This window comes from Hesperophylax consimilis, chromosome 25 (assembly GCF_061612785.1).
Source record: "Hesperophylax consimilis isolate HC1 chromosome 25, BYU_Hcon_1.0, whole genome shotgun sequence".
In the NCBI taxonomy this organism is placed as follows: Eukaryota; Metazoa; Arthropoda; class Insecta; order Trichoptera; family Limnephilidae; genus Hesperophylax; species Hesperophylax consimilis.
The window spans coordinates 4,372,041-4,385,734 of NC_142860.1; the positions used below are offsets into that span (position 1 = coordinate 4,372,041).

The window sequence follows — 13,694 nt, forward strand, 5'->3', positions numbered from 1 at the left end:
TTGAAATACAATTGCAGGATTTAAAAAACAAAAAAATATGGAACTCTAAATTTCAACGTTTTTGTATTGATTTGGAAATATTGGAGGAGAACAAATGTGATCTTAGTTCACAACACAAATTGTCTGTTTTGAAAGACCTGGAGAAGGAAGACATGATCAACGTCTGGAATAGTATTCCTGACTCTTACGATCAGCTGAAAAAACTCGCGTTTGCTGTTATTTTCATTTTTGATTCTACATATTCATGCGAACAATCTTTTTCAAGCATGAACTTTATCAAGAGTAAACTGAGAAGTCGTCTTATTGACGAGAACCTGGAATCATGCTTCAAATTAAAAACAACAACATAAAAACCTGACTTACTGACATTTTTCAAGATGCAAGCGCATTGTTCGCATTAAGTGTTTGTTAGTCATTGACATGATGTAAGTTTCTGGATAGGTACCTTACTTTCATATTATTTCACACATAATAAAAATCTATCAACGAATAAATTTTTATTATGTGTGTTATCACGTTTTATTCAGTGTACCCGTAATTTAATGAAGGTCTAAAATTATAACAAAGGTTTACTGAATTAAAAAAACAGATTTGGGTCTCAGAATTTTTTGAATCGTTGTAATGTACATATTTGGCTCTTTGGCCAATAAGTTTGCCGACCACTGGTCTAGAGTTATAAGGGTAAAAGTCAGTGTTTTCACGATATGCATTACTTAGTAGACAAGTGGGTCGAGTCACCGACAAAGAAAGTAGCGAGTTCTTCATACTTCGCATATCGTGACGATGTTTTTTAAAGCCTGTTTATCTATGAAGAGAAAATAAGTCGATATCTTCATTCAATCGGAGATATATTTTAATTAATCAAATAAAATCGAACCCTGTCAATAAATACGTAAATAAATTAATCATTTGGAAAAGTTTTATGGATGTTTTACAATGCATTCGCACGCTGTCGACCAGTGTTCAAATTATTTGTGATTATTAATTCGTGGTTTGAAAATGATTCGTTCTTTATTTGTATGTATATCATTTTTCGTTGTCATTGAGTGATTAGAGATTGAACGATTCATAATTTTGAACGAATCTAGAATTAAATCGAACTTACCAATAGAAACAGTTGTTTCCATTATTCAAATTTAAATCAATGGCGATTGTCAATACTTGATTGACGGAACTTTAACTGTCTAGTCAATATTTTGCACTAGTTGCTCTTTGGACGTCTGCAGAAATAGTAGGTACCTAAAGTGTGCGAATACGGTGATAATCTTTTGATTATACTTTCCGCAACTCTGGACAATCGCAAATAATTAGCAATACTCATTTTCTCCATTTGTACACATTATTAAAGTTAAGTTTTTCAGGAGTACAATAATAAGTGTATAGTACATAATATAAAAAACTGAGTCTAAACGATATAAGCAGGTACAATACAAGTTATCACAGAGAGTTATTTTGTACAAAAGAGTTTAATAATTGTATATAATAGCAAGAGTAAAAAATAACTTCTTAAGGTACCATGAAAGTAGTTACAGAGCAATTGTAGTATTGTATTTAGCAAACTTTTAATATGCCAATTTGGGTGTTTACAGAACATAGCTAAATTATTAAAACAGCGATAAAAAGGTGCACATGAACAAGTATGAAAGATGTAATGGTTTGATAAGAAAAAAATTCAAACTAATTAGGGGTTTTGGGGAACCTACGAGTATCTCCACGATTAACCGAGGAGTGAATGTATGTAATTATCAAAACAATAAGCACATTCCAAAAATACATCAATAAATAATCTTGTAAAAAGTCAACGAAAACAAAAAATATTTCTCAACATACTTACCTAGAAATTATGATAAAGAAATAGACCAATGGATATGATTGATATTTTTTCTCATGCAATAAAAATAATTGAATCTTGCCACTGTGAATTTTGAAACAATCTTAATTGAAATCGAAACCGCATACCATCCTGATATTTTATTGTGTATTATTACATTAAATACGTATACTGAACAGATGATCGCAAGAAGTGTAATCTATGTCGATTTGAAAGAAAACAAATGTCGCTAATTTACATAATACCTCTCAATAAGGAACTTGAATGAAAAATACACGTTGAAAACATAGTGATATAAAATATTGGTACTTTTTTAAGAATCTCTTCTGATGATTCGTAATCCGGTTAAAAACGCGATTGCATTGATTTCCCGTTAAACTTGTATTAAAGAGGATTGTATTATCGCGACATCAGAACACATGTCAAAAAATATTTTCGCATTTCGTCATTAATAGCACGTGTTCCGATATATTAGGAATGTGCTAAAAGTTTTACAGGAAATGGCCTGCAATCCCGTTTTTAACCGGATTACAATCGAAGAGATTTTTAATAATTCACCAAGAGTCATTTTTCTCCGTATCAACGAATTGATTCTAAATATATAAGTTTTATTACACATCATACATAGAATTTATAGTAAGAGACTTAAACGCCCTGTGATTGGTCGGCGGATTCTAACAGACTTACACCACTACCTCACGGGTTTGTCGGCCGCGTGCATTAGAATGCGGACAAATTTGTGCAAAGTTGCGATGTGTAGACTCACACACGGATTACGACTGTGATAAATATTATTTTTTAAAAATCATGTTTTTTGGAAATCTTGTCAATATTTAAATTGTGATTTGTTGATTTCATACAGACCAGAGTGGGATTGATCTAACTGTAAGCTGACAAAATCAAGGTCCGTATGACGTCACCCGTACCCCATCAAATATCGATCGTTTTGGCAGGCTTTGATAAATGCAAACTATAAAATTATTTAATTAAAAATACTGGCATTTAAGTTGGAAGGTGAACTTTCATAAAAAAAATATTTGATTGAATTTTTTTATTACTCGCAGATAGGTAAACGAATTTTATTATCAGTTCATAAAAAAAATATATTTGAAAATGTTTGATCAAATTTTTCAGAAGTAAGGGAAGATTGACCGTACTTTTGAAACTAGGAAACTGACTCTCTTCCCGACATCCAATCGAGCTGAAACCCATTCATTCTGGCAGATTCATTAATTCAATCAAGAAAACAAAACCGAAATTAAAATAATGTGTTAAAAAATCACCTCTAAAGTCAGCGGTTATAACCAACACGCCAATTATAACCAATATGCCAATTAAAACCAATACGCCAATTATAACCAATACGCCAATTGTAACCAATACGCTAAATGTAACCAATACGCCAATTGTAACCAATATGCCAATTGTAACCAATATTCACATGGTAACCAATACACCAATTGTAACCAATACACCAATTCACCAGTGAAGTTGGTGTTATCTACTGATCCTTACTGAGTCGTGCAAGATTAATAAATTTAAATTCAGCTACAAAGCTACAATATACCTATTCCCAAAAAATTTCATTCCGATTTACAACAAAGTCACTTCAATTTCGATTCTGGATAGCAGATCAATATAATTCTAATCATTCCGTAGATAAAATCTAATCTATATTATTGCGCATCCAAATTATGGCCTTAGATATTGAACAATCGTGATTATCTCACAAAAGAAATCATTTCGCCCAATAATATTGAAAAATAATAACAAATTTCTCATCTTTTTACATTAGAAAATATATCACTGAAAAGAAACTGTCTACCATTGATAGTGCTTCGTCGAACTCCAATATGGTTATTTATTATCAAAAACTAACCTAACCTTACAAAAGAAATCATTTCTTCCAATAATATTGCAAAATAACGGCAAAATTCTCAGCTATTTGTAATGGAAAAGATCTCAGTAAAAAGAAACGTCTCATTGAAAGGCGCTATGTTAGACTTCGAAGTGATTATTATTATTCGTTATTTATTCATTATCATTAACTTATGAAAGTGACATCTTAGAAAGTAATGTCTTATTATTGCCTGCTAATGATTAGTAGATGGTAGACCGCTGGCACTGCGGATAACCGCAAACAAATAAATAAATATTATTTCCTGCTAATAATAAAGAGCACGCTTCTACTCGTAAGTTATTATTGGTTTACAGTTTCTTATTTGGTCAGTTTTTCAATTTCAGTTAGGTAGATATTTTTTATTCTATTTTTATGAGAGCTTCCGCGAAGAAGTGATCATTTTGAAAACCTCACAAGTGGGGCAACTGTCCGGAGCCAGATTAATGTAAGTAAGTAGAATAGTAAGTAGGTAAGGCATTCCCAAATGGAGTATGTTGTAAGCTTGCGTGGAGATGGAAAGAATAAGGATACTTGTGCAGTACCTAAGAACCTGGCTATTCAAAAATGGTCACAAAATACAGTTAAAGCCATATCAAGCAACGTTTCCATTCTGAACGGTGGTCTTTCACCAGAGTTTCATCTCTTCCTTGTTTATGAAAGAGATGGATAGATTACCTAAAGAGAACTGCCGTCTTCAGGTCAGAGAGACTTTAAAATAATAAATTACTAAGCCTAACTGGTGATGTCTAAAAAACAGACGATGTATACAACCAAGTACAAAAAACAACTCTTATTATATGCGTCTTACAAGGTACCCCAAACAGAATACGATAGAACCATAGTTTCGAACTGCAGTCTATTTCTGCGAGTTAAAATGGAGATACCCTATAATAATAAATAAATAAGCCAAACTGGAGATGTCTAAAAGGAGCTTATGTTCAAACCTTGAGATCGGAAGTCTGCGAAAAAGAAGACAATATATATACCTAGTTATCACGTAAAAACAACTCATATAATATGCATGAAACGGAAAATGGCCTTAACAGGATACAATGGATCCATAGTTTCAAACTGCAATCCACTTCTACGACCAAAAGATATATAAAATCTTTTCCGATTGTGTGGTGACTTTAGATAAATTTTGATTTGTCACGACAGCTCATAAAAAGGTTTTCATGTAACTGCAATACCTTTGTCGCTCTCAAGTTGATCTGATGTATCAAAATGTGTCATTTCGTAAGGCTTTTCCAAAGTTCAATAGGGACACTAATCAATCAGAAAAATTATAAAGGAAAGGCTGTGTCAGAGTTAGAAAACATGTTCAACTTCCCACCTTCAACAAAACGTAATCATTAGATAAATATACATATTGACATACACTTCAATGGGTATTAAAGTAGAGAAACTGTCAGCTATTCCAACAACGCATTTTTCAACTACCTGTCACAGATTTCATCTCGAATTTGAATAAATGACACGCTGCTGATCTCAAAAGTGAAAATCACTTTCATTAACCGAACATAATATGTAATGGCCGAGCAATGTGCTAATGTTTCCGAAGATTTGAAACAACTCAGATATTAATAATAAGTAATACCATCCAATCATTTTGTAGGTCGTCATAAATTACATCCCATTATCCAAGAATTGTTGAGGATCGATTAGTTCATTGCATCCCTATCTACTATCTAGAACTACTTCGATGGCCTATGTCCATTCTTAGTTTCTGTATTTGTTTTCCTTAGATTCGTCTGGGGTGGCCAAATAGATGCCTTTTAAATTGCAGGAAGGTTTTGTTTGATAGTTGTTCACATTCTGAACAATTATGCAGTACCCATCATCTGTGATCTTTCCACAGAATAAATACGTATTAGCAGAAGTTCTAAAGTTTCTCTCACACGAATTATATTCTAAATTATGCTTTTGATGGTCCAGAATTGCTTGCATTTATCAATGTAACCTTCCGAATTCTATTATGTAATACTAAAAGTCGGGATTTATGAGATTCAATGAATTCTGGGACTAACTACGTGAAAGGTGTGTGCATTTTTGTCAACACTCTAATTTTTCTATGTGATAATGTTGTTTTTATCAATATCAATATCATTTTGTTGTTCTTCGTGTTTGGGTATAACAATTTTATGGTCCCTTAAATTGTGGAAGAACCCGTTTACATGAATATTCAAACATTTATTAGTATTCTGGATTATTGAGATTGCCCAAGGATTTATGGTCCCTTGAATTGTGGAAGAACCCATTTACATGAATATTGAAACATTTATTGGTATTCTGGATTATTGAGATTGCCCAAGGGTTTATGGTCCCTTGAATTGTGGAAGAACCCGTTTACATGAATATTGAAATATTTATTGGTATTCTGGATTATTGAGATTGCCCAAGGGTTTATGGTCCCTTGAATTGTGGAAGAACCTACATGAATATTCAAACATTTATTGGTATTCTGGATTATTTAGATTGCCCAAGGGCAATGTCTTTTCTTTCTTTCGTTTTCTCCATCATCTCTTGCCCGTAGGGTATTGAATAATAACGTATCATTGCTCGCTAGTACTAGACACTACTCCTACAGTAAAACAAACCTCTCTAATGATATTTTGGTTAGAGAAAAGATTATATTAGAAATTTTGGGTGTGGTCCCAGTTGCCTCGGTTATCGAAAAGAAATTTATTAAACGGCTTTTATTGTACTTTTTCAATTATTAAAATTTCGTTACATAAGATACAGAAATCAGATAACGACTGTGTCATACAATAGAAACATTTAATAATCAAATCATCATTATCATCAGTGGTCTTAAAAATACAAAAAAAACAACGTAATCTAATTGGAAATTAATGCGTTCACATGTAAGAGAAAAGCGCTTTCATAATTAAAGATTTTTTAAATGTCCTGTTACATAACATTTTGTTTCTTCATATGAAGCGGTTACTTTGTGATGTGCCATTATATTATACAGTCCTGATGAAGCTACGGTTGTAGTGAAACCCGGTCGACATTAAGTATTTACCTATAAGTGATGTTTACAAAGTTATTGTTTAATTTTAAATTATAACATTTTGTGATGGGGAGAATAATTAAAAAAAAGAATTAAAGATACAAAAGCGTACCTATGGAAACTATTTTTAAATTTTGTCCTGTTTCGGAGAGTGATTTTTAACCCAACGAAAAACGAGCTTAAAACCTTTTAATATACGATTAGATACGATATATATTAATATTATCTTTCCCAAATCTATGTCAAGAATGTAACTTTTCGTACAAAGCACTTATTTCATTGTTTAGACACATAATCAAACTATTTTTACGTTGTTGACAAGCTGAACAAGTTCGTCAACGTTCCACCGATAATAATATACATTATGAAGTAATTTCACGGAATATGTAGGTAAGCAAATATTTGGAACAGCGTCTCATGGAAATCCTGCTAAATAAGAAGCAAGTACTAGTAATTACCTATAATAATTTAGACATTGCGTGTAAACGAAACATTAAGAATTAGGTGAAATAAATAAAGAGATCTGCCAAAATTCCACTGTGGGTTTAACGTTTTTTAAACTACCTAAGTACTTTTATTTTATTTTGTGAACTACATACAGACTGTGTATAAATACTACTTTAATATTTCTGCGTCGAGAGTCTTCCAAAGACGGACTTCTATATTCTCGACAGTTAGGTGCTTTTGTAATTTGTACATGACCAGCTTTAGGGCGCAATTAATTATTGTATTTCTAAGCGAATCCTATCTTTACGATAAAAATATCTGCAAGATAACATGTTTTGGTTCACGCTCAACTGTAAAACTCTAATTTTACAACTCCCCAAAAAAAGTCGTACTTACAGGTACACTGATTTAACCGGCAGCATTATTGTTACGTAGGAATGTGTGAATATTTTCCTCAAAATGACTGGTTCAAGCTAAACAAGAAGCATCTGTTGGTTCGTTCTTCACCGTTAGAACGGTCAAAATAGCTGTCTTTGTAGTAATTCTCGGAAGCGGTCTGAACGAGGATAAAATGATTTGATTATTATTTATGTTCTACAATGTTACTCACAACAACAGCTTTTATAGGTATCTAAAAAATAACCGTTTTAACATACAGACAAATGAACTTCTTCGTGATTTTTTTATAAATTTAATTTAGATTAAATTTGATAATATTATTATTAAGTTCTGCAAGTGTTTTAGTTTTTTATTATTGTGACAGCTGTTTCGGCTTACAAGGCCATTTTCAAACTGTATTTATAAAAAAATTAAATGGAGTTCTACGAATTAAACACAAAAACAATTCTTCGTGATTGTTATTTAACAGTTTCTCATTATAGACAAATAACAAATGTATTCCAAAATTTTATTTTACGCATTTTGTAATGTTTCTTCTTTACATAGGGTATTAAGGGACATACCTGACCTTTACCTGACTTACTTTAACCAGTGATTATTTGGAGTAAAAAATGTGATGGAAATTTTGGTATCCGGTGACGTATTTGATAGTTTTTTTTTCAAAAATTAAAAATTTGCTAGGCTTAAATTTAAATTGCTGCGCTTAACAAAATGAGTTCAGAAAACTGCTGAGGATTATAAAAAAGTTAAATGAAAAAAAGAAATGATATTTTAGAATTAATAAACACGCAAGAATGCAAACAGCAGCAACAGGTATCTGTATAAGAGGAGTAGAATTTTAGACTTCAAACGAACAATAACAACGAATTATTCGAACTAGAATAGAACTCCATGCCTTACCTCATCTTATTATTTGTTTGTTCCAGATTATGCACAGTTGAAGTGGTGCCCAGACCCGATGTTCAACCAGAACTAGTAGCTTGGAGATTGGTCAGACTTTTCAGCAGGCAGCAGGATGCCAGTCTCAGGCAGAGATGTGGAGGACTCGCGAGGGAACTGGCCTGTTGGCATCCGCCACTCAGAGATCTACTGGTCACGAGAAGGAGAGAGTTGGATAAAGCGGTGCAAGGTAAATAAGATAATTATTGATAGGTATAAGTTAGATTAAGTAAATTTTAAACTAGATAAGACAAATAAGAAGAGAAAGAAGATAAGAACAAGAAGAAGTGTGAAAACAAAACAGAATAAGATGAAAATATACAGAAAGAAGAAGTAAGATATGTAAAACTATGCAGCACGTAGTAAGATGCCGGTCTGAGGCATAGATGCGAAGGGTTAGTCAGGATAATGTCTTGATACTGGCATCCGACCCTCGGAGATCTGGTGGTCACGAGACGGGGAAGTTGAACAAAGCGGTGCAAGTGAACGAATATTGAGGAAATTATAATATTTTCTAAATGAATTGTTTTCTCTTGGCTGATTTTGGGAGTGTTTAAATTTTTTTGCTGCATGACGAAGACAAGAAAAGAAGGAAAAGATTATTGAAGTTAAGCAAGAATGACGAGAAATACAGATTGCGGCAAAAATTAATGGCTAGGGTTAAAATAAAGAATCATTAATCAACAACTCTCAATGAAAATATGAAAACAAACGGACACCGAGGTATAAACTTCAATAAGTTATCCCTAATAAAATTGAATATTAAACTAATTTCATCTTTGCAATTTTTGTCCATTTGTGTCTTTACTTGTCTTAACCATCACTTGCATACCTCCACATTTTTATTTATGATCTTTCATGTCACATCGTGGTCATATAACATTCACATCTTAATTTGACTCCACTCTACTTGTTCTCGTACCAAACCACCAACCACAGAAACCTGAACTTTTTCAAGATTCTATTTATCCTTTTCCTTATTTTTGCCTTTGCAACATTACTATACTTTCCTTGTCTACTCGTATTCTTGTCACTATTTAAGCCACCACTTTATTCAATTACCTGTAAGTCTCCTATTTAAATGCATTCTTCTTCTTCATGTTTTGTAATATTCAAGTCCCTTATTGAAAATATAACATAACTTTCTGCAGCAATCTGTAAATTTTTTTTTTTTTTTATCTTTAAGTAAGAATATCGGTAAAGGTACAGCAGACAAAATTTCAAAATAATTAAAAAGTATATAACCCAACCGTCCAATGACGGTGTTCAACAGTATTTTATCTCAAATAATCTGCATAAGCGTAAATACATAGTACGTGTTCCAAGCTGTCAATTTATACCTCCCTAATTTTAGGGAGGGAGATAACTTTTCAGACCAATTTTTTCCCATTATTTTGGTTTTCTGTGTACAAATTTAAAACTTTTAGTCTCGGTTCCTTCTCTCATCAAATCATTGATTATTCTCATTTTGTATCTCTAATTTAAAAGACTTTTTCATCCGTTATTATTAACTGATTTCGTTGTGTCACTGGGGTTTCTTTTTTCCATTGTAATAATATTTTTTTTATCCAACAGGTTTAGGAACTCATGGTCTGACAGCTGACAGTAGTGGAGACCTCATCTCCCTCCACGTGGCACTAAAAAACGAACTACAAAAACACATAGAGACCTACAAAACAGCTGTACATAAACTAGATGAACTGGTGAGTCCACAAATATGTTATATTGTTATTAATTATAACATCAATATCAAACAAACATTGAGGTGAAGCTTGGGAACCTGAAATGTGAAAAATGACAGATATTTGAAAGGAGGAAGAATTAAAACACGACCGTTTCATTAATCAACCTGAGCGACCGCTTTGTTAAAATTTGTCTCAGATGCAGAAACTATACCTAACCCTAACTAAAGGCGACGCAGGGATATTTTGGAGCTAATGATTAAAAAAAATCTTATTTACTCGTGCTGGTGAAATAGAAGTTTTTCAAAAAGGGCGAAAACTGAAATCAACTTAGCGTCCGCTCTATTTCGATTGGTGAAACTGACAGAAAGACTATCTCAGCCAGTGTGAGGCATGTTTATCGCTATAGAAATTGAATGAAACGTTCGGAAAAGTAATTGTTAAAATCAGTAAAAACATTATTTACACAACAATACTTTGGCATTGTAGCTGTGCAAAATTTTACTATGTCTTGCCTAGAAATACGATTAAGATGTAACCTAATTACTTCTTATTAAAACAATTATTAGTAGTTCTGCAACAATTAATTGGTGTTTATGATTGAAAACTAGGTGATATCTTCGTGAGAGCAAACTAGTCAAATAATAAAGCGATAATGGTTTATTATTTAGATATAATATTGTGGGACTGTTCACATGATAAAACCTGTCAAAATTGCTAATATACTGCCTTACTATTGCCGAAATTGTTGCAATAAATTTTAGTACAGCATTAATATGGTGAGAGCCAATTTTACTCCATTAATATTATGTATCAACGTAACTAGGTAAAGAAGATAAATTTGATTTCATTTGCTTTCTCTGATTCGTAAAATTATTGTTGGACGTAAATCAAAACCATTTAAAACGTTTTATATATTTTATTTTATGGTAAAAAGTTTAAAAGGATTTCCGGTTTAAGCCGTTATAAAAATTTTTATGTAAAAATATCTACACATTCTGATTCGTGTGTCAATATTATATATACGGTTAACGAAGAGTTGTGGGTTTAACCCGTGTTGTGGGTACTTTATAACTGCGGGTAGCCACAGATAGAAAGGCTTCGAAATGTTATATATTTTTCGATCTCCAATTAAATTAAAACCTTTTTAATTGAAGCAACCAAGAGTAGCAACAGTAAAGATATGAAACCAACCCTGAGGATGGTAGTACATAAGGTATGTAACTGGCAAAGAATGGATGAAAGCAGTCAGAATCCAGTAGGAATAAGTTGTTTGTGATAAAACCGCGTAAAACAACAGTTTTACTAATGCAGACTAGCATGTGAACTGATAAAGAAACTTCAGCAGAATATATGGCACGCAATTATATGAAAGAAGTCGGAGTCGTCCCAGAAAGACTTGTTTTGATCAAATAACTGTATTGATTTAATAGAAGACCATTTATGAGACGTTTTTTGAATAAGAATGAAGCTATGAGTGTATGCCAATAAAGAGTTGAGTAACGTTCAATGCTCTCTGCTCTCGGTCTATTCCAATACAACTCTTTAAGCCTTATCTTCTATAATGTTTACCAGATTTAAAGTGATAATTTTTATTCCAGTCAAACGTCACCCTAAATCAAGACCCCGCCTCATCCTCCCACCAACGCCTCCTGGCGACGACACGAGGGGACATCCAGAAGCGTCTGATCGACAACAAGACGGTTCTAACCCTTCTAGACAGACCAGCCTTAGGAGCGCTACCACCCCTCATTCAGCAGCTGTCTTCCAGGGTGCAGAATGATAAGGAGGTCCTGTCCTGTGTGGGGCAGATCAAAAGATTGGACCCTACGCTGGAGAACGTAGATGAAAGGTAGGACATGTTTTGTTTGTTGTATTCCTTTAATTTTTAGAACCACGAACCAGACCTAGCCATCGTACGGTAGCTGCCAAAGGATGATTATTATATTTCTATGCCCTTGACTTGTGTTTGAATTTGTTCACATTCACACAACACAAAATCCTTTGGGCTACATTCGTGCGTATATGCACGGTGATCTTGACTGCACTGATTTAGTTAGGTCCTCGTCTTCCGATAAAGAGATAACATAGTGAGATAATATGGTTTGGTTAGGTTAGGTTGAAGATAATAATTTCCTTCAGGACCTATGTCATTTTTTAATGATGGGCGGAGGGTTTTTTGAGGAGAGGAACGAGCACACATGGGTCTTGAGACCATGTTGTATAGGAAATCCAAACGCTGGCAAATCGTTCCACAACCGAGCTGTTGAACTCAAGAACAAAGACAAATATCAACCCTGAACAAATTTGGGCACGCAAAACAAAAACAAAAACAAAACTAAAACTAAAATCAAAAAAACAAAAACATTAATCCACTTCTCTTTTTTTTACACAAAATATGTATGTTAATTCGTCCAAATTTTGACTGTCCTAAAACGGGAACTCCTCCTAGTTCAACAGTTCAAACATTTCATAAATGTACAGTATGTTTTTTCTGTACTAAATATATTAAAAATAAAATAAAAAGGAAAATATGATGTAACTTAAATATTCGAATTTTGTCAATAAACAAACCAAAAAAGTCTTTTCATTTAGAACAACGTCTTATTACTAAAAGTCAGTCTTTCACCTGATGATATCTACTGAAAGTTTAGTATTTTGTTTATACCTTTTGCAATACAGTGAATCATCACAACCAACAATAATACGGATATAGTGATTGCTTGCATTGAAACAGCGTTGAAACATAATTATTACAAAAATACCTGCGCAATTCGTACTCCATCACAACTTTCTCATCACATTAAACCGTTTTGTTCAGATAATCATATTCCAACACTTCGGCATGTTTCTAATCGCATCATCAGGTGCGTTCCCCTTCCTCCAGACTTCTCATTGTCGACTGTACACAAATCTACTTCAGCATCCGCTTTTATCTTAGATAATTATACACCAGCTAAGGCCGTCAAACGTCAATAGAATCTGAGCTTATAGATGGATCCAATCGTTAACATTCGCAGTCAGTACAGGAAAACCATAAAATATCAATAAAACAATATACATTAGATCAATTTCGTGCAATCTGCTCTAGTATGGTTATATGCACATACCCAGCATATGAAAATTGTACAGGTTATTCGCAGAGTTCTTTGTGGTTCACTGGTTAAGAAGAAACATAAATAAACCACTCGAAAGGAAGCCAGATTATTACATTTATATTTCACATAGAAAGAAATTATGTATCAGAAAACGCGTCCTTTTTTCAACTGAATTTTCAATATGGTACCGGTTTGGTATGTCTTAATTTATAAATAAGTTTTAAAGTAACTAACTAACCATAATGCATAGGCAGAGAGGGACCGCCAAACAAATCTATATTGGCATACACTCCTTACCTTCTTCTTCTTCTTCTTTCGTATGGTGGGGGGTCAGAGGGGGATATGTAGGTCTGCGAGCCATTCTAGGGCCTCACCATGTATCGCC

General features: G+C 33.1%; 1 protein-coding gene across 1 annotated transcript in view; it reads left to right on the plus strand.

Annotated features, from left to right (window-relative positions):
• Nucleotides 1–13,694, plus strand: part of LOC149411448 (uncharacterized) — a 103,951-nt gene that overhangs the window by 48,255 nt on the left and 42,002 nt on the right. The window contains exons 3-5 of the mRNA XM_089646774.1: nt 8,517–8,719; nt 10,105–10,232; nt 11,813–12,063. Coding sequence (XP_089502900.1) covers nt 8,517–8,719; nt 10,105–10,232; nt 11,813–12,063 — 582 coding nt within the window. The remainder of the gene's footprint in view (nt 1–8,516; nt 8,720–10,104; nt 10,233–11,812; nt 12,064–13,694) is intronic.